This window comes from Dromiciops gliroides, chromosome 2 (assembly GCF_019393635.1).
Source record: "Dromiciops gliroides isolate mDroGli1 chromosome 2, mDroGli1.pri, whole genome shotgun sequence".
NCBI lineage: Eukaryota > Metazoa > Chordata > Mammalia > Microbiotheria > Microbiotheriidae > Dromiciops > Dromiciops gliroides.
Window position 1 is genome coordinate 170,016,413 of NC_057862.1, and position 22,414 is coordinate 170,038,826.

General features: G+C 41.3%; 1 protein-coding gene across 1 annotated transcript in view; it reads left to right on the forward strand.

Annotated features, from left to right (window-relative positions):
- Positions 1–2,653: 2,653 nt before the first annotated feature.
- The window catches only part of SHC4 (SHC adaptor protein 4), a 172,181-nt gene continuing 152,420 nt past the window's right edge, over positions 2,654–22,414 (forward strand). The window contains exons 1-2 of the mRNA XM_043980737.1: positions 2,654–2,828; positions 3,678–4,295. Of these exons, the coding sequence (XP_043836672.1) occupies positions 3,729–4,295 (567 nt within the window). The 5' untranslated portion in view covers positions 2,654–2,828; positions 3,678–3,728. The remainder of the gene's footprint in view (positions 2,829–3,677; positions 4,296–22,414) is intronic.

Sequence of the window (22,414 nt, forward strand, 5' to 3'; positions counted from 1 at the left end):
GTTGCACAGGAAGTACATTGACAAGCTGGAGAGTATCTCCAGAAAGGGTCCAGGATGGTCAAAGGATTGGATACAATCCTATAGGAAGATTAATGAGGACATGATAGCTACCTTTGAGTATCCGAAGATAGATTAGATTTACTCTGTTTAGCTGCAGGGGACAAATCTAGCAGCAAAGGGTAGACATTGTATCGAGACAGAATTAGCTCAGTGTAATCAATCGCTCAATCAACAAACATTTATTAATCTCCTGCCTTGTGCCAGGCACTGTGCTTGGCCCTGAGAATACAAATACAAAAATAATATTACCTCTGCCCTTATGAAGCTTTTTGTTGTTGGGTCATTTCAGTCATGTCCGACTCTTCAATCCATTTTGGGGAGAGGGGTTGCTTGGCAGAGATACTGGAGCGGTTTGCCATCTCCTTCTGCAGTTCATTTTACAGATGAGGAAACTGAGGCAGACAGGGTTAAGTGACTTGCCCAGGGTCATGCAGCTAGTAAGTGTCTGAGGCTGGATTTGAACTCAGGAAGATGAATTTTCCTGATTCTAAGCCCAGTGTTCTATCCACTATACACAGTAATAAGATACAATGTGGGGGCATCTAGGTGACACAGTGGATAGAGCACCGGCCCTGGAGTCAGGAGGACCTGAATTCAAATCCACCCTCAGACGCTTGACACTTACTAGCTGTGTGACCCTGGGCAAGTCACTTAACCCCACTTGCCTCACCAAAAAAAAAAAAAAAGATACAATGTGGTTAGTGAGGGAGGGCACTAGCACTTGAGGGGATCAAGAAATCCTTTGTGTTTGAGACTTTTCTTGAAAGAGAAGGAGTCTCCCTTATGGGAGGCACAGGCAAAAGGACCTTCTAGAGGTAGAAGGGATTTTAAAGATTATCAAGTACCTTTTCCTTATTTTGCAGATTAGGAAACTGAGGCCCAGAGAGATTAATGATTTGTCCAAGCTAGTAGGTATTTGAGATAATATTTGAACCTAAGCGTTCCTGACTCCAAGTTCAGTACAAGGGATACAGTCATTTCAAGACACAGGGAGTTGGGGGGGTTCTGTGAGGAGCAGAGAGAAAGGCAGGTTTTCTGGTCCATGGAGTGAATGAAAGGGAGCAGTCTACAGTTAGGCTAGTAAAATAGGCTAGAACAAGGTTGTGAAGGGCTTTACAAGCCAGTGTTTATAGTTGATCCTAGATATAATAGGAACCACTGAAGCTTATTCAGTGAGTCTCTACCCAGTAGTTACATGGTCAAATTGGTGCTTAAGGAAAAACTTCCTCACCATCAGAACTGTCCAAAGGTGAAGCGGGTTGCCTTAAGAGTGGGATCCCCCCTCCCATTAGATGTCTTTGAGCAAAGGCTGGAATACTATTTGTTGGGAATGCTATCGAGATTTCCTGTTTAGGTACATTTGGTCAATATGCTCTGTGAGGTCCTTTCTGAAGCTGAGATTCAGGAAAAATCTCCCTGTGGCTCCCCCACCCCTTCCTACTCCCGACTTTGCCTCAATACTTAATAAGAGTGAATTCAGGGGAAAATGAGATTTGAAAAAGTTGGGGGAGGGAGGGGGAAATTATTGTAAAACAGGAAGGGCTTTCCTAGATTAGGAAAGAGAAATCTAAACAGGTTTTGCAGCCTGTGTTTGAAAAGATGAGCCACTGCTTCAGGGGAATCAGGAAGCAGGAGAGAAAGGTTTTCCTGCCTGTCATAGAATATCCTTTAATCCATTTTTGCTTGTCCAGATCCTAGGAGAGTTGGACCACCATAAGCACCGAAGAGTTTAAATGCAATGGTGGGAAATGAGGTGAGGAAGACATCATCTCTCAAGATGTGTAGAGATTTTACTCGATTCTGTACTTGGTTCTTTTCAATGTACTCTATCTTTCATCATTTTCTTCAAAGAGGGGAAAGAAAAAACCCAGCCTGTCAACCTAATGGGGAAAACTGATGTGCAGAGTGCAAGAAGCAAGATGTGGGAGCACAGGTCCTGCTTGAATCAGCCCCTGCTGGGTGCTCTGAAATCAAACCTTCAGAAGAGATTGTCTTGCCTCTTCTAAGTGATTTCCTCATCCTTACTCCTAAGAGGGACTGCATCTTCCTTTGCCTGCTCAGTTCCTGGCTTCCTGTGGGCTTGCAGCATTCATCCTGTCTTTAGAGTGAATTTGATAGGTACAGGAAGTCGCACCAGACTGGAGATTGAACCAACAATCAATAAAAAAAGAACTATGGTTTTAAGAAAGATGCATCAGAGCTTCCCCCAGGAGTTGTACCATATGCCCTAATACCCGTGGAACAATGGATTTAATTTTTGCTCCCCCGGTTGGCATTCCCAGCTATGGAGACAAATCTGAAAAAGGATTCTTTCAACCTGCCGTCCTTTACTCTTGCTGATGATTTATAGAAAGGGAAGATTTTGTTTCCTTTGCCCACTCATCAATAACACAAAACATAAAAGCTGTTCTCTCCTATTCTTTCCCTCCCCTCTACTCCACCCCGTCCCCCCCTCCAAGCTTTATTTCTCATGGCTACTAGTTTAGTATATTTATGGTGCATGAGTCATCAAGCTGTCTTCTGATTGGATGAAAACCCAACACCCCTGGGACTGTCAGTCAATTACAGCTATTCTCAGCTTCATTCACAGATTTATTAGCTTGCACACAGGGAGAAATTCATTCAGGAAAGTTCATTCATAAAAATTGCAACACTCTCCATATCATTTTTAATATCTCAGCGTTCCACTGTGAGCTGGATCCTGAAGGAAGATAAGTACAAGACCGAGGGAGGTGAAGCAGCAGTCTCCTGAACGCTGATGAGTCTGTGTGAGGATTTAGAGTAACACAGCTGGATCTTAAGTCTCGGAAAGAATGTTGGGCATCACAGGAGTTTTTTCCTGGATTGCTGGGCTGAACGACTTGCAGGATGAGATTTTCCAGGAGAAGGCAGGGATCAGATCAGATTGATTCAGCACAAAGTGACTTTTGCTCATATGCTTTAATTTTTTATTAAAAAAATTCTTGGAAGGAATAAAGGATATTAAAGGGTTACCCTGCAATTCATTTTTCCCCTTGGGGAGCTCTACAAGGAGCGTTTCAAAGTGCAGAGACCAAGAAGGGGGGAGTAAATATTTCAGTGGGCTAGAAACGTTGAGGGACTGATGAGCTGACTGATTTGCACTGCTTTGTGTGGAAGGCTGTGTGTGTGTGTGTGTGTGTGTGTGTGTGTGTGTGTGTGTGTGTGTGTGTGTGTGAGCTTTCACCGCAGTCTGGGCTCCACCATTAAGGCTTTCTCAGAGAGCTGGTAACAGCGGCAAGAAGCCCAAGCTCAGAGCAGTTTAGGATGCCTGTATTCTATTGCAGGAGCAAGTGCAGGGAGGGACAGCAGCTCTTTGGCTAAAATCAGTGATGGGGACTTGGTTTCTGCATCAGCTGTTATCTCCTAGGGTTAAAGATGTGTGGGAAGAGATGATCTGGGCACCTTGAGCACAACTCCATGCTGAGGAGAGAGTCTGAAAGGAGAGAGAGAGAGAGAGAGAGAGAGAGAGAGAGAGAGAGAGAGAGAGAGAGAGAGAGAGAGAGAGAGAGAGAGAGAGAGAGAGAATCAGAGAGGTTTCTTTCTCTGAATTGTATGGTGTGTTGAAGCATTTAATTTCCATATCGTTTATCTACCAGACGGGGAAGCCAATTTATGCAACAGTATCCTGTTTCAGCCCTGCCAAGGCTATGAGAGGACGCAGTCCGGAGAACCTCAGTGGACGCGTACTGTATGTAGGACTCTTTGGACACCCCGGGATGCTGCACAGGGCCAAGTATAGCCGTTTTCGGAATGAGCCCATCACTTCCTTAGACGAAGGATCTTCTGGAGGTTCAGTCAATGTCAAAGGTGTACCTCAGACTTCTCCTTCTTCTCCCCTGCCAGTTCACCTGCCTGGGGAAGATGTCACCTTGGCGGCTCAGGATAACCCCACCCCACTGTGCACTTTGATGCCCCGAATGGCAAGCCTCAGACTGGCCAATCCAGCAAACCTACTGGGACTGAAAAACTTTTGCCTGGGGACCAGAGAGGTGCCCAAGCTCAAACTCTTGGAGAGCCGGGGGGCAGCTCCAAGCAGCCCAACTTCGCCAGAAGCCAGCATCTCCCGGGCCACATCTGCTGCATCTCCCCAGCTGGATGTGGAGACTGAGGATAACTGCATCCTGCCCACCTCTGAGGCACCACCTTCTCTGGGCAATCAGGATGGGTCCTCTCGCCAGCACCTTTTGGGAACAGGCATGAACTACTGTGTAAGGGTAAGTCTATTTCTCTCAGTGTTTTTGCTTCCTAAGAACTGATCGAGAAAGAGGTCTTCTAGATGTGCCACTAGCTCCCTGGGTTACCTTAGGCAACTTATGTAGCTTCTCTGGGTCTCAGTTTCCCTCATCTATAAAATGAGGGAAGTTCAAGTAGATAATTCCTTAGGTTCTTTCCAGCTCTAATCTATGATTATTTTTGCAGCCTCTGGCTCTGCTGTGAGGAGCTGAACATCATGTGAGTTTAGAAATATGAAAAAGACAATGTAATGAGTATACCTGAAAAATGTTATTATGTGTTTGGGCAATCAAGGGTTGAAAGAGATGGAGATCAGGATTCCGGAGCTTCCCTAATATACACTTGAAGTGACACATTCTCAGGTCAGAACACCTTCCAGTTCAAATTCCAATGAAATAATGACCAGTGAGGACTGAGGGCAAGAGAAGGGGCTACTTTTAGACAGGAGCGACTACAAAGATGTCCATTCGATTCTGTTTGATTCCATAGTGTCACCAGAAGGTATTCAGTGATTTCCAATCTAAGTCCAATCCAATCCAATCCAATGAGCATCTATTAAGCACTTACCATGATTTCCAATCCAATCAGCATTCATTAAACACCTACTATGTGCAAGGCACTACTGTGAGTGATGCAGAAACAAAATACCTAACATTTAGTAGCACAGTAGAAAGGGCATGGAATTTGGTGTCCAACTAACTGGCCTGAAATCCAGGTACATACAAGCTGTCTTTCTGTTCAAGTCATTTCACCTGTCTGTGTCTCAGTTTCCTTGCCTATAAAATGAGGTAGGTGGATTAGATGGTATCTAAACTCCCTTCTTGTGATTTACTTCATGGGAAAATGTTTCCCCTTGTGTCATTTTATTTGAGCTTCACTACAAACTCATTCCAAGTCAGTACTTAGAACAGTTTCTGGCACATGGTAGACACTTAATAAATTAATTGACTGACTGCCTGTGAGTTAGGCAAGACAAAATTATCATCTCCAGGAAACTGAATCTCAGAGAGGTGAAATGATTTTCCTAAGACTATTTACCTATGAGCTGCAGAAGCTAGGATTCTAGCCCTAGTCTGCTGATTCCAAGTTTGATGTTCTTCCCACCCCACCCCATTGTGGGTACATGAATACCCACGATTGCACCATAGATAAAAGGGGAGGTAGAGAAAAGTGAGGACAAAAAAAGGGTGTGGTAGGAATTTTAATCTGGCTGCCTTTAAAAAAAGTCATTTAGTGCTCAACAGGTGTTTGCTAAACACCTGTCAAGTGCCCAGTTGTGCTAAGGCTTCCTGCAGGTGGGGGATGGGAGATATTTTTAGGTGCCTGCCTTAAAGGAACTTACTTGAATTAGTGAGAAAAGGCACACACACACACACACACACACACACACACACACACACACACACACACAAATTCATTGGTATGGGTGAAACTCATGACCAATGCAGAGATCACTTGCTCTGCAACTTAAATGCCTGGGGCATTGAGTGACTTATCCCACATTACACAATCAGTATTTGTTGAAGGTGAGTCTTGAACCCAGGTCTTTCTGACACCAAGACCAACTCTCTATCCACTATGCCATATTGCTTCACATAGCTGCACAAACATTCATACATATACACATAAAATATACATTTTTGTATCTAAAATAATTAAAGAACAATTATTAAGCACTATATAATCAAAGGTATATATGTTCTCTATCAGTGATGTCAAATTCAAACAGAGACTGATCCCTACAGATTGTGTATTGATTTAGGAAACCACAAATTAATATTATCTATATTGTGTTGTATTTTTATTTATTTTGTTAAATATTTCCCAATTCCATTTTAATCTGGTTTGGCCCAAGTACACCACCTCTGTTCTATATACTATATGCATATATAGGGAAAGACTATTGTAGTTTAGGGATAGTCTGTGAAGGCTTCCTGGAAGAAATGAGTTTTGATTTAATTCTTAACAAAAACACTGGTTCTAGACTGGCAGGAAGTGGGACATTCCAGTCAGGTGAAACAACAGAAACAAAAACATGGAGACAAGAATGACTGTGGTATTCATGGAAGACATCGAGAGTGGACCAGACAGGACCAGATAGTTAATGTTGGAGAGATTTAAATTGAATAGTGAGGGGTGGTGTCAGGTGGCAAAGGTGTCTGAATGCTAAAATTAGGAGTTGGGATTTAATCCAGTATTTAAAAGGAAGCTACAATAGGTCCTTTAAAAAATTCCTAAAATATTTGGTAGCTTCCTAGTGCCTCTATGATAAAATACAAAAACCTCAGACTAGCATTTAGCACTCTCTATATTAAAGGTCCTAGCTACTTTTCCAGGAATTTCATATCATTGCCCTTCAAGTGCTTTCTGATTCAGTCAAACTGGTCTCCTAGCTGTTCCCCAGCTATACAACAAAGTGGCATAGTAAATACAATGCTGAGCCTGGAGTTAGAAAGACATGAGTTCAAATCTGACCTTGGACAGTTACCAGCCATGGGACTCTGGGCAAGTCACTTAACCTCTATTTGCTTCAGTTTTCTCAACCTTAAAATGTGGATAATAACGGTACCTACCTCACAGGATTGTTGTGATGATCAGAAAAGATAATATTTGTAAAAGCACCTGACACATAGGAATCACTTATACACATATTTCTTTTCTGTCCCTGTCCATGTAACATTTCATCTCCTTCTTTCCTTTGCATAGTTGGTCTCCCATTTTTGGAATACATTTGCCACCCTCTCCCCTTACCCAATCCCTCAGTTTCTTCAAAGCAGACCCCAGATACCTCCTACATGCAGCCTTTCCTGCCATCAATCGCCAGTTATCACTGCTCCATCCCTCTTGAAATTACTTTGAATATCCTATACATTTACTAGTCTGTGTAATATATTTTATCCTCCCACCCCTCCCTGTAGAATGTAAACTTCTCAGGGCAGCTAGGTGGCACAGTGAATAGAGCACTGGTCCTGGAGTCAGGAGTACCTGAGTTCAAATCTGGCCTCAGATACTTAACACTTACTAGCTGTGTGACCCTGGGAAAGTCACTTAACCCCATTTACCTCACTAATTAAAAAAAAAAGAATGTAAACTTCTCGAGAACAAGGACTGTTATATTTTACCAGTTTTTCTATTGCCAATATCTAGTGTAATGTTTTGCATATATGTATGCATATACACACATATATACATATTACTATATTCACATAGGCAAATGTGTGTGTGTTTCTATGTATGTGTAGAAGGAGGAGGGAGAGTTAACCCTGTGATTTCATCAGCAAAGAGAAATTCTGGTATGGAAACTTCTTACCCCAGTGGAGAGTGTCATCTTCTCTGGAACACGTAAGAGTGTCCTGGGGGTACTGTTGCAGAAAGCAACATTTATTTCAGAAATGACTTATCCAAGGTCATATATAACTGGAACATGATAGAGATAAGACTTGAACCTGGGTCTTCTGTTGTCATAAAGCTATAGCAAGCTGCCTCTCCACACAGTAGGCACTTAAGAAATTTTTGTTGAAATGAATTTAATTCTTAAGCATAGGAGGGACCATTGGTGAACGTATTGTTTTAGGAGGATTAGTCTGGTAGTTATGTGTGGGACAGAATGGAGAAGAAAAATAATAAAGAGGCTTCTTTAGTAATTCCACATGGTGAGGAGGAGATGGTGTGAGGATGAATGAATAAGCCATATGAAAACCACTTGAAGGGACTGGCGATGTTTAGCCTGGAGAAAAGAAGACTTGGGAGCAACAAAATAGCCATCCTCAAGTATTTAAAGAATTCTCATGTGGAAGAAAACAGGGACTTGCCTCATTCTGATTTGCTTGGGGGGCAAAAGTAGGTGACTGTTACTGAGGAAGATTTTGGCTGGATAAGAGGAAAAATTAGAGCTGTCTAGAAGTGGACTAAATGGGATGATTCAGAATGTAATGAGCTGGGGCAGCTAGGTGGCACAGTGGATAGAGCACCGGCCCTGGATTCGGGAGTACCTGAGTTCAAATCTGGCCTCAGACACTTAGCACTTACTAGCTGTGTGACCCTGGGCAAGTTACTTAACCCCAATTGCCTCACTAAAAAAAAAAAAAAAAAGAATGTAATGAGCTCCATATTGTCAGAGATCTTCAGGTAGAAGTTCCATGCTTTCACTTGAGATGTTAAATGGGAATTCTTGTTTGATTAGACTCATTAGATGCGTCCCTTCTTGCTCCAGGATTCTGTTTAAGGTGGTAGTCATGGGAAAGGAGAGGAAAGTATGGCTCCCTGGGAAAATCAATCAGCAGGCTTTGGCAACTGATTTATATAAGGAGGGCAGAGTAGGGCAGGGTTGGTGGTGAGGGTGTGGGAGCCCAGAATGGCAAGGGTTGTTACCTAGAAAGCAGAAATGAGGAAACTGGGGAAGGAGCTGGTAGGAAGAGGGAGGTGTGTTGTCAATGGGAAGATAATGAGTTTGTGTTAAGTGTGAGGTGGTGGCACCTGCATGGTGAGGTCATGTGTGCAGTTAGAAAGACAAGACTGGGCTTTGGACAAGAGATCAGGGCTATGGGTAAAAATTTGGGAGTTATCAGCATAGAGCTATAGCAGTAAAATGTTGGCTCTTTGAGAGAACTCATCATTTTAGGTTTGTTTTTTTTTGTTGTTGTTGTTGTTTTTTACTTTGGCTCTCCAAGGCCTGGCAGAGTGACATATACAAAGGAAAGTACTTAACTTAGGATTATGTGGCCATAGATTTAGAGTGGAAAGGGTCTTTGAGGTTCCTTAGATAACCCCACCCTCTCAATTCTACAGATAAGGAAACTGAGACCAGGAAAGGTTAAATGACTTGCTCAAGTCATACATGTAGTTAATGGCAAAACTGGAATTTGAACTCAGGGCCTCTGACTATACCCAGCATATTTTCCACTGTACCATTCTGCATATCTAAGTAGGTCAAGATCAAGTTAAGTACATGTGGTGAAAACTCACTGAACTAGGAATGTGGGAATTAGAATTGTAGTTCCTTTTAGTTCTAATATTCTCTGATGCTTTGAAAATTAATGGCAACATTTGCCAGATACTCTGAAATCTTTTGTCCTTGTATCCCTAGTGCCTAGCACATGGTTGTTGCTGAGTCGCATATGACTCATGACCCCATTTGGAGTTTTCTTGGCAAAGATGCTGGAGTGGTTTGCCATTTCCTTCTCCAGCTCATTTTCCAGATGAGGAAAGTGAGGGAAACAGGGTCACACAGCTAGTAAGTGCCTGAGACTGGATTTGAACTCAGGTCTTCCAGACTTGAGACTGGTCCAGCCACCTAACTGCCCCCACAGTTCCTAAACTGGCTCTTTTTTCTGGGCATGCAGAGCTGATTGTCTTGACAGGAAAGAGGAGAGTTAGGTGGGACCTTTTCATGACACATCAATGCAATTACAAGAAGAGATTACTTAAGGCCTTTTCCTATTTGTATGAGTGTTTCTCTACATTACCTAAATCCCTGGGGAATTCTTTTCTATTGGGCTGTACTGCAAACTGCATGAGGTCTAGAGCAACTATAACCACTGAAGAATTTGAGCATTGACAACTCTTTGTTGCAAGCCTGCATCAGAGGTAGACCCTGATCCAGTGGCTTATCTAAATGACACACAATGAGTGCTAGACCATATGCTTGAACTGAGATCACCTGCCTCTTTGCCACGTGCTCTTACCATTACATGGGACCTTTTCATTTTCATCTTTGTGTCTGTTCCTAGTGCTGTCACAGTATCTTGCATATAGTCAGTGCTTAATAATTTGCAGGTTGAATGTGATTGAACACATTGCCGTCCCTCACACTGTAAATGAATATATGGAAACCCAAAGATGTTAAAATGACTTATCAACCATAACTTTCTAACATTAACACATTGGGATAAATGACTCCTCTCACCTTCCACTAAAATCCAATTTTTATACCTTTTTGTGGCATTGAAGTGACCTAGGGTTCAACAAGAGACTCTAAACCATATTTCCCCCTTTTCTCTTATTCTTCTTCCTCCCTCCATCCCACCTCCTTTCTGAGGTGATAAAAAGGTAGATGGGAGATTTGAGAGAAAAAGGTGAAGTAGAGAGTCTGAGAAAATAAGGAGTAAGGGATAAAGGAAAAAGAAACACAGGAAAGCAGGACACAAAAGAAACAGGCAAGAGGGTGTCCTGACAGCTATGCCATTTGCCTCCAGTCAATTAAAATGTTGAGAATAAGGCCACATAATTTTTTTTAAAAGGAAATTTTTCTTAAAACAAGAATAATTCAGGAAGGAGAATAAGAGTGTGGGGCATGGAAAGGGAAGAAGATAGAAAGAATTCCAAAGCCAGACTTTATGTTTTCACATTTTGCCCACGGCTAAGCCTATTTACGACCTAGAGGTGTACTGATTGTGGAGTGTAAAATGTATCTAAGTCTATTCAATTAGTAGGATAGATTTTTGTTCCCACTGCTCCCCAACTACAAAGCACCTGAATACCTACCTTCCAGGTTGGTTTATCTACCCATTAACATTTTTGGTAAGACATTATCAAACTCAATTGTACTTCGGTGCTTCAAGTATTCAAGAGTGAATTGTTGAAGAATACAGCCAGTCAAAAATTTTTTTATCAAGCATTTACTATGTACCAAGCACTGTGCTAAGCAGTAGGGATATAAAGGGAGGCCGCCAATGGCCCTTGGCCTCAAGGAGCTAACATTCTAATGGAGGGAGGGCTCCCTTAAAGAGATAGCATAAAATTCCTCTATCATCACCCTTATGAAATGGAAGAAGGGAATTTTACTGCTCCGCATTGCAGCTGTTGATATTGGACAGATGGCTTGTGAGGTGAAGCAGCTACTGGCCTCAATTGATCTGAGTTGCCTTCCTCACTGTTTCCTTGGAGATGTAGTGAGGAATAGAATTATTCCTTTATAATAGTGAATGCGTCACTATAATAGTGACCTTTGGCCTGGGTACCTTGCCACTTTCTTGAATGGCTTAATGGAGGGAGAGTTTGTCAATGAGGGTACAATCACATCAAATATCTTGTCCCAAATAAGGGTAGCTTCTCTACAGCTGTCCACAAAGATTCAAAGTGTGAGGAGGGCAATTTATAGACAAATATGTAAATAAAGAGTAGGTAGAAGATAATATCAGAGGCATTAGAGGGAAGGGGAATGGGAAAGGCTTTCTGAAAAAGACAGGATCTGAACCAAGTCTTGAATGAAGCCAGTGGGTGGAGATAAAGAGAGGATGGGAGACAGCCACTGAAAGGGCATGGAGTTAAAAGATGGCGGATAATGTGCAAAGAATACATGGAGGAGAAGCAAATGTAAGAAGGTAGGAAGGTTAGCAGATTATAAAGGACTTTAAATGCCAAACAGAGGATTTTATATTTGATCCTGGAGGTAAGAGGGATCTACTGCAGTTTATTTAATAGGGGCACAAACTGATCAGATTTGCACTTCAGGAAAAATCACTTTGGTACCTGAATGGAGGACGGATTGGAGTAGAGAGAGACTTGGGGCAGGGAGACCCACTAGAAAGGTATTACAAGAGTCCAGGTGATGAGGGCCTGCACCAGTGTGACAGAATGGAGAGAAGGGAGTGTATAAGAGATCTCGTGAAGAGACTTGGCAACAGACAGGATATGTGGCATCAGTATGAGAGAGGAATTGAGGATGAAAGTCTGGGAGACTGGGAGGATGGTGGTGTCCTTATGGTTTTTTCTTTTTCTTAATTTTCTTTTTAATTTATGTAATAAAACAAGCATTTCCATAACATAGTATAATAAAAAGATGATTGCACGTGAAACCAGAAATCTATTATGTATAAATATAAAAATTAAATATATAAAAAAGTTTTAAAGTAAATTTCTTTTTTGCTTTTCCCCCACCCTAGAGACTATTAGACACAAATATGTATACATGTATATATACATATATGTAAAATCATTCTAGACTTACTTCTATATATCACTTTTTTTCTCTGGATATAGATAGCATCTTCTTTCATATGTCCTTGGTAGTTAATTTGGGTATTTATAGTAGTCAAAATGACTTATTTACTCAAAGTTCTTCTTAAAAAAGTATTGCTGTTACTGTATACAATGTTCTCTTAGTTCTACTCATTTTGCTCTCGATGGTGGTGTCCTCGTGGTTTATTATATAGAAATGGCTATCTCATGCATGAGTCAAAACCTGACCCTAAATGTAGCAATTCCATACATAGAGAACCAGATCTAAAGGGGTTAGTTTGTAAGGTAGGAGATGATTCTGTCCCTAATACCAGTGTTATTTATATTTCCCTTATATTTCCATATTGAAATAGGTTCTTCTTGAGGTAACTAGATGATATAGTGAATAGAGCTCTGAGCCTGGAGTCAGGAAGTGCTAAATTCAAATCTGGCCTCTGACACTTAGTAGCTGTATGACCCTGTGTAAGTCACTTCACCTCTGTCTCAGCTTCATCAAATGTAAAATGGGATCATGGTAGCACTTCCCTCACACTTAGTAAATGCTTTTTAGAGATAGCGGGTGGCACAGTGGATAGAATACTGAAGTCAGAAACATATAAATTCAGATTGAGCTATGTATCCCTAGTAAACCTTTGTTTATCTGTTTCCTCCACAGTAAAATGGGGGTAATAATAGCACCTACCTTGAAAGGTTACTGTGAGGATCACATGGTATAATATTTGAAAAAAAGTGCTTGGTCCAGCACCTGGTACATAGTAGGTACTGTATAAATGTTTATTCCCTTCCCTCTTCTTGAAAAGAATTGCTTTAAGATAAGAACTCAGAAGATTCAGTCAGATTTGCTTCAAAATTTTAATACTGTGGTTACCAATTGTGCTAGGTTTGAATACCCTTGGTGTTCTCAGCAAGTAAAGTAAGGAAGAAACAATAGTCTCTGAGGAAAAGATGGCTTTCCTCTTTGCTAAGACCAACCCCTCTATTTTGGATCTTGAAGCTTTTATTGTTCATTTTGTTAAATATTATTTTCTTGGTCCTGCTTACTTCATGCTGCATCAATTTATAAAAATCTTCCCATTTTGCTTTGTTCTTTGTATTTTAAATTTCTTATGCTATTCCATTACAGATTCCATTATTCATGCATTATTCCATTACATATTCACAAATTTGTTCATCTATTTTCCAACCTATTGAGTATTCTTTCAAGATGGTTTTTACTTGCCTGGGTACTAAAGTTTACATTATCAACTGGTCCTCTCATGTTAGAAGTCTCTGCTTATTTCATTGGCATTTCTAAAACTACATGTCCCCCAAATGGAACTGAGTATTATTCCCATCTAAACCCACACCTGTTCCTATTTCACAGATCTTCTTAAGGGCATTCTTATCCTGACAGGCTCCCAAGGTGGAAACCTCAGTCATCCCTGACATTTCCCATTTCCTTACTCTCCATAGGCAGTCAGTTTCTAGTCTTGCTTATTCTATCTCTACAATATCTCTTAAATTCATCCCCTTCTCCCCAACCCCCTTCAGAATGCCATCAACCTCCTTCAGGTCTTCATCACTCTTACCTGGACTGTTGTAATTGACTTCCAAAGGTCTTGTCTCCAGTCTTTTTAGCCTCCAATCCATTCTCTATTAAGTTGCTAAAATAATTGGCCTGAGGCACAGCTATGATTGTGCTTGAATTCTTTTCGTGAAAACTACTAAGGGCTTCTTATTTCTTTTTGAATAAAATGCATACTTCTGCCCATAAGGCTCCCCATGGCCTGACTCCAAACTACCTTTCCAGCCTTATTTTCAATTATTACCTTTCATACCTTTTTTGTCCAACCAAATCATACTATTAGCTATTTTCTAAACTTAGCACACCACTTTTCACCCTAGAACCTTTGCTTAGACCATTTCTCATCCTCGCTCATTTCTACTCTTTAGAATCCTTTTCTTTCTTCAAGGGTCAGCTCAGGTTCTACCTCATCTGCAAAACTTTCACAGATCATCCTCTGTGTGTGTGTGTGTGTGTGTGTGTGTGTGTGTGTGTGTGTGTATGTATACACACATGGAAAGAGAGAGAGAGAGAGAGAGAGAGAGAGAGAGAGAGAGAGAAGAGAGAGAAAGTGTTACCTATTAGTAGGAATGGTTTCATTCTAGCATACCTACATACACATCGCATAGTGTGTGGCAAATAGTAGGCACTTAATAAATACTTGTTCATTGATTTATACAAGTTGGAATGTACATATCTACATTCATCACTATTGCCTATTTTTGGACCATAAAATGTATCAGACTGTAAGATACAGTGCAATTTTTTCCCCAATCTTAATAGTATTTTATTTTTTTCCAGTTACATGTAAAGACAGTTTTCAACATTTGTTACCCAGGTTCTCAGCATCCAAATCTAGCTTTCCTTCCACTGCACCATGTTTGACCTTTGCTTCTGACACTAATCCTGTGTATCCTCTAAGACTGGTACTATTGACCACTGTTACTGATGTGGCTCCATTGACACCATCAATACTAAGCCAGGGATGAGCTCATCAGCATCTTAGGCTAACAGTTGCCACAGTGGACTTTCTGGACTTCCTGATTTTTGTAGCTATTGGCTGTTGCCGTGAAACCACAGGAGGGCCATGGTCTGTAGTGGCCAGGAAGGTGCCCATGCTGAGCAGCAAGGAAAGATAATGACTGCAGCAAGAGCTTCCAGATGAGGATGTAGGCAGGCCAGAGTTCAAGCAAGGTCATTCTTCATCTATGGGTGCAGGTAGAATTGGTATTTGGAGTGGTGGCCACGGCACAGGTCCCAGTGGATGGACAGAGGGTAACCCACATTACCAAACATATCCCAGGATAATGGAAGAAGATGTAAACACCTGGCATAGTTGTACTTATTGCAGGTACATTTACAATAATGGTACATTACACCTTTACACTGCACTGTCCGGCTGACTAATCCAGACAAGTAACTTCTTTGTAATTTATCATCATAAGGAATCTCCTGAGTCACTCAGAGGGTGAGGGACTTGCCTGTGGTCACATGCCCAGTATGTTTCAAAGACAAGACTTGAACCCAGATTTTCCTGACTCTAAGCATTGTATTTGGGGAATACAACAGCATATAAATAAATGAATAAAAATATATTCAATATAGGGGCAGCTAGGTAGCACAGTGGCTAGACCACCACCCCTGGAATCAGGAAGATCTGAGTTCAAATATGACCTCATACACTTACTAGTTGTGTGGCTCTGTGCAAGTCACTTAATCCTGATTGTCTCAAAAAACCCCCCCAAAACCTGACAATAAACACAAAGTGATCATTCAAGTTTGGGAATCTACTACCAACTTTGGGATGAAGAATGGTTTCTTAGAAGAGGTAGTACTCAATCTAGCCTTGGAAAGAGGCTGGTTCCTCTATCTGTTTTCTTAAGAGTATTTCTTATGAAAGGAAATGTGAATTTTTTATAATGTAATAATGCTAGACCTCCACTAGAATCTCCCTTTTCCCCCTCATTTGGGGCTTGGAGGAGACCCTGGATTTTCAGAGACTATGACAGTGGAGGGTACACTCTGGGAAGGCCTGACCAAGCTGGAAAAGCTTTGAATCCAACAAGAGCAGGCCATGAGAAGAACAGTCTAGGTTTGGAGAAGCTCAGTGTCTTGACCATAGTAAGTGAAGATTTACCACTAAATTGTGGAGGAATCATGGATTGAATTAGTGGATGGGGCAGCCATCTGGATGAAATCAATCAACATTTCCAGAAACTTCTGAAGTGTTGTTGTAATAAGGCACTATTCACAGTTGCCTTCCATTCTGCTTTTCAGGAAGTAGGCTCCGCAAGCATCCCCATCAAGTCAACAAGCACTGATTACTCTCCTTCTACATGCCAGACTTTGCACTAAGCACCAGGGATATAGTGAAAGGCAAAAAACCCAGTCCCTGGTCTCAAGAAGCTCCCAGTCTGATGGAGAGAAAAAAACAATTATCTGTACAAACAAGAAATGGACAGGGTAAATTGGAAATCATCTAAGAGGCAAAGCACTAAGATTAAGAAAAGGGAAAGGTGGGGGGCAGCTAGGTGGCGCAGTGGATAAAGCACCGGCCCTGGATTCAGGAGTTTCTGAGTTCAAATCCGGCCTCAGACACTTGATACTTACTGGCTGTATGACCCTGGGCAAGTCACCTAACCCACATTGCCCTGAAAAAAAAAAAAAAGGGAAAGGTGTCTTGTAGAATGTGAAACTTCACCATAAACCTTGTGGGTCAGTAGCAGGCAGACCTATTTCACATGCTCGAGCATTGGGTACTCAGTGGCCAGGACCCATTATACTAAAGGAATAATGATAGCATCTACCAGGGCCACATTAGGTTTCCTCCACAAAACTTAAATCATATTATATGAACAACTTGATACTTGTCCTTGAAATAGTTTTTTTTTTTTTTAAGTGAGGCAATTGGGGTTAAGTGACTTGCCCAGGGTCACACAGCTAGTAAGTGTTAAGTGTCTGAGGCCGGATTTGAACCCAGGTACTCCTGACTCCAGGGCCAGTGCTCTATCCACTGCGCCACCTAGCTGCCCCCTTGAAATAGTTTTTACTCAGGCAAAGAGTGGTCCGAGAGAAGCCACCCCTCCCTGGGAAACCTAGAAGAATGGAACAAGAGTTGGGAAGAAAGCCGGCCTCTACCAGCTCAGGTGCCCTTTTCAAAGATCACCACTGGGGTGGTAAGATGAAATTCAATCAGCTCCAAAAGGTGTTATCTCTGTGGTTGTCAGTTTGACTTTAGATACTCCTGGCCCTGGAGTTTTCCCCCTCTTAACTTTTGTTTATCATTAACAGGATGTGTTCCATTTATTAGGCTGCAAGGATCCAAGGACCAGGGCCTTTTAGCCAAAACACACCTTGAATAGAGTCTCCATTTTTGTATTCAATTATTTCATAAAAATCCTCCTGAAACTTAATAACATTTTGCATTTCCACAAAGTACACTTTCCTTCGGAGCACCATGCAAGCATTAAGTAAATTAGCCTGAAGTTTGTTATTAGAGCAGATGCAATTTGTTGTTTGGTATTTTTTAACAGCCTTTGCTTTTTGAAACTGGAAATATATATTTCCTCAGTACCTAATGGACATTAATGACAGCCAATATGGGATAATTCCAATCGGAGGTTTATTACGATATGCCTATTACTATTTTCCAAAAGCTAAGGTAGTTTACTCTGCTCAGTGACATTCAGACGTCTAGTTCAGTTCTAACTGATTAGCATTTGCCCAACCTGTTGGTGATCTCAAAGCTTCCCCAACCCTGATTTAGATAAGACCTGGGATTATTATATCTTATTTATGCAGAGGAGATGGAAGCTTTTGGAGGACACAGAAGGCCTTTACCTTATGACAGTAACCTAAGCAATTTGGTGGAATAGGAACGAAGCCCTCGTTTCCTGACTTCTTGTCTTTTGCATTCTTGTGACCCCACTTTGATCTTCTTTTATAAAATAAGTTTTAGCCATGCAGTGGTATAGTGGAATCAGAGGACCTGGTTCAAATTCTACCTCTGACACTTGCTAATTCTGTGGCCTTGGACAAGCCTCTTAACCTCATTGGGCCTCAGTTTCCTCATTTGTAAAATGAAGGGTTTGGACCACATAGTTTCAGAGGTCCCTTCTATCTTTAGCTCTATCAACCTGATACTTTTTATTTATTTTTAAAAAATCATACTTCCAGGGGCAGGTAGGTGGCACAGTGGATAGAACACCGGCCCTGGAGTCAGGAGGACCTGAGTTCAAATCCGGCCTCAGACACTTAACACTTACTAGCTGTGTGACCCTGGGCAAGTCACTTAACCCCAATTGCCTCACCCAAAAATTAACCAAAACATCATACTTCCAGATGTTGACTCCTCTCTTGGAACAAAGAGAAAAGGTGAACAAAGCTAAATGTTACAGAGACCACATCTAACTGTGTAGTCAGCATTCTTCACCGGTGGTCACCCACCTCTTTATTAAAAAGAAAGGATGGGGGCAACTAGGTGGCACAGTGGATAAAGCACCAGCCCTGGATTCAGGAGGACCTGAGTTCAAATCTGGCCTCAGACACTTGACACTTACTAGATGTGTGACCCTGGGCAAGTCACTTAACCCTCATTGCCCTGCAAAAAACCAAAACCAAAAACAAACCAAAACCAACCCAAACCAAAAAAAAAAAAAACAAAGAAAAGAAAAGAACTCCTTACTCATCTTTTTCTCTGGGGCCAAGATTGGCCATTAAAATTACTCAGCATTTGGCTTCATTCTAATGGTCTTTTAGTTTATATGATTGTGGTTGTTGTGTATATTGTTCTCCTTAAACCTTGGTTCAAGCTCTACTTATGACACATACTGGTTCTTAAAGAAGGGAACTGGGGCAGCTAGGTGGCGCAGTGGATAGAGCACTGGCCCTGGATTCAGGAGTACCTGAGTTCAAATCCAGCCTCAGACACTTAACACTTACTAGCTGTGTGACCCTGGGCAAGTCACTTAACCCCAATTGCCTCACTTAAAAAAAAAAAAAGAAGGGAACCATGGGGGTCAGTATCAGGCAGACCCTATTTTACGTGCTTCAAGGACTGGGCCCTCTTGTCACATAATCTCTCTGTGCCCTAGGCAACTTTTTAAAAAAAAGTAATAAACATTTTTATTTATAGGTTACTGTTCCAATTTTTATCCTTCCTTCCCTCCCTCCCCTCCCCCCTCCCTGAGGTGGTAAGCAATCACATATGGGTTATACATGAACATTATCATATTTAGTCATTTTGTACAAGAAAACTTGAATAAAAGAAAAAAATGAAAGTGAAAAACTGCATGCTGTCTGTATTCAGTCAATATCAGTTTTCTTTGGAGGTAGATAGTATGTTTCATCATTAGCCCTTTGGGATTGTCTTGGATCATTGTATTGTTGAGAATAGTTAAGTCATTCACAGTTCTTCATCAAACAGTATTGCTGTCTCTGTGCACAGTGTTCTCTTGGTTCTGCTCACTTCACTATGCTTCAGTTCATACAAGTCTTTCCAGGCCTTTCTGAAATCATCTTGCTTGTCATTTCTTATAGCACAATAATATTCCATCATCATCATATACCACAGCTTGTTTAGCCATTCCCCAATTGATGGGCATTCCTTTGATTTCCAATTCTTAGCTACCACAAAAAGAGGTGCTATAAATATTTTTGTACAAATACGTCTTTTTCTCTTTTTGGGGATGTCTTTGGGATATAAACCTAGCAGTGGTATTGCTGGATCAAAGGGTATGCACAGTTTGATAGCCCTATGGTCATAGTTTCAAATTGTTCTCCTGAATGGTAGAATCAGTTCACAATTCCACCGACAGTGGATTAGCACCCCAGCTTTCCTACATCACCCCCCAACATCCAATATTTTCTGCCTAGGCAATTTTCTAATACTGTAAATTATAGGGGATCTGCATTAATGAAGGGAGTTTACAAATGCTGAGGAAATCATGGAGCTGTACCAAAATAAAAAATCTAAGGTAAAATGGTGGGGAGGCAGTGGGGGCGGGGGGTGGGATGAGCCATTAAAAAAATTGTTAGCACCATATGTTGAGGTACAAAGAGGCTTAAAAATAGTTTATTTTTCAGTTGATGCTGATTCAAATATGGAGATTATTGATTCCTTTAAGGACTGGGAATGATGCATTTTTAGTTTCTTGGTTCCTTTTATATCACTTTACCCAACCCAACTCTTTTCTTTGCATAAAAGAAACTGGAAGTGATCAGATGTGATTAGACATAAGGACAACATGTGTTGTTTCTTTGGTATAGGGAACTCCCTGAACAGCTAGGTGATGCAATGGATAGAACCTTTCTACAGTCAGGAAGACCTGAGTTCAAATTTGGCCTCAGACACTTATGAGCCGTGTGACCCTGGGTGAGTCATTTAACCTTGTTTGCCTTTGTTTCCTCATCTGTAAAATGAGCTAGAGAAGGAAATGGCAAACCACTCCAGTATCTTTGCCAAAAGAACTCCAAATGGGGTCATAAAGAGTTGGACATGACTTAACAACAGCGATCAACAAAATAGGCAAAGAAATTCCCTTTACCAAGGCAGAATGGCACCTTCTCTATAACTCACAGACTTAAAGCTTTGCCTAGAGTTCTGAAATGTTGGGTGATTTACCCAAGGTCACACAGCCAGAAAGTATCATAGGTGGGTTTTGAACCCGGGTCTTCCTGGCCAGTTCTCAATGTCCCCTTCCACAGTCTCTCAGGTAAGTGGCTAACTTACCTTTGGGGAATTCAGAGAACTCACAAAACCTGAAGAGATGACCAGCAAGTGGGAAAATGATTGCCAAGCTCTCTCTTACTCATGGAACAGGGATTTTATTAGATAACAATGATGTGAGATTTTTTTTTTTCAAAAAGTGTAACCCTATAGAGAGAGGGAGGAGGAGAAGTTGGGAGAGAGAAGAAGCAAGTTATTTGGTGAACTATGGGAAAAAGGGAGGATGATTTGTTTCTTAGTTTGTTTTCTTTGTGTTTTGGAAACAGTGTTTAAAGATTTTCATTCTTACCAACTAACCAGATACTTGGGAGGTTTAGGCATAATGGGTAGAGAGCAGGGTTTGGAGTCAGAAAGACCTGGGTTCAAATCCTGCCTTTAACACATACTAGCCATGTAACCACAAGCCAATAACTCAATCTCAGACCCTCAAATGACATTCTAAGAAAATCTGAATTGGTGGGAAGCATTCCTTACATTAGTGAAAGTCCAGATCTGGGATTCTCTCCTTTCTCTTTCCCCCCTCCCCAAAATCTCCCAAAAGGACTGAAAGTGAAGACCAGTCTGACAGTACTGTTCTTTTGTTACATATAGCCTATTGAATGTCTCATAACTGCATCAAGAGGAGCTCACATTTACATGGAACTTTTCAAAGTTTTCAAAGTCCTTTGCATGTCTTATCTCATTTGATTGGCAAGAGTACGGGACCCTGTTGCTTTTATCTGAAAGTGAATTGTCGCAGGCTTTGCAAACTATATTAGCTCTACCTGTAGTTATGCTTGAGTTCTCATGACTTCATTCAGGAACCCACAGCATGAAAGCACCTACCTACCTTCAGCTGCGTAACCTTGGGCAAGTCCTTCAGCTTTTCTGGGCTTCACTTACTTCATTTAGATATGACCTAATCCTTCATTTGTTAAATGAAGTGGTTGGATTAGGGCACATCTAAATTTTCTATCCTTTGCTCCTTACAATAAGGTAAGCAGGTGCTGTTATCACCTCCTTTTTAAAGATGGGAAAACTGAGAACCAAAGAGGCTAAAGTGACTTACACAAGGTCTTTCAGCTGGTATGGATTTTTAATTTAATTTTTTGGTGAGACAATTGGGGTTGTGACTTGCCCAGAGTCACACAGCTAGTAAGTGTCAAGTGTCTGAGGCCAGATTTGAACTCAGGTCCTCCACTGCACCACCTAGCTGCCCCAGCTGGTATGGATTTGAGATGGGATTTGAACCCACATCTTGCTGGCTCCAAGTCAGTGCCCTGTTCATCATGATGCAGGAGCTTTGGAATCAGAGAACCTGGGTTCTAATCCTGCCTTTGCCACTTACTACCTGAGAGACCTTGAACAAATTGCTTAACTCCTTTGTGTCTCAGTTGCTACATTTGTAAAATGAGGGGGTTGGATTCATAGGGTCCACTTCTTACTCTACCATCTATGTTCTAACTATACCTGGTTGCCAAAACTGAGGTGCCAACACTCTATGGTCCATTCACTTCTATGCTGCTCCTCTGCCAGGAGTTGGTATCTGATCCATTTCAGATATCTCTGCTCAGTCTACTATAGTCCTTAAAGTGATTTATTTTTTGTTATCAGATCCCTGGGTACCCTTCAGCTTTGAATAAATAAAGACAGACATTATGAAGTTTTTAAAAGACTCTTTTTTGTTTCCTGTTAACAGTCTCTTATTTATATAGTGATTTAAGGTTTACAAAATGCTCTCCTCCCTAATAACTCTGTGAGGTAGGTAGATCAAATGCTTTTGGTTTTTGTTCGTGCTCGACCAATGATTTCACTGGCATAGAAAATTCCCAGCAGATTGACTCCTGTTTTTCAATTTACAGTCTTGGAAAATTATCCCTAAGGAGGAAACT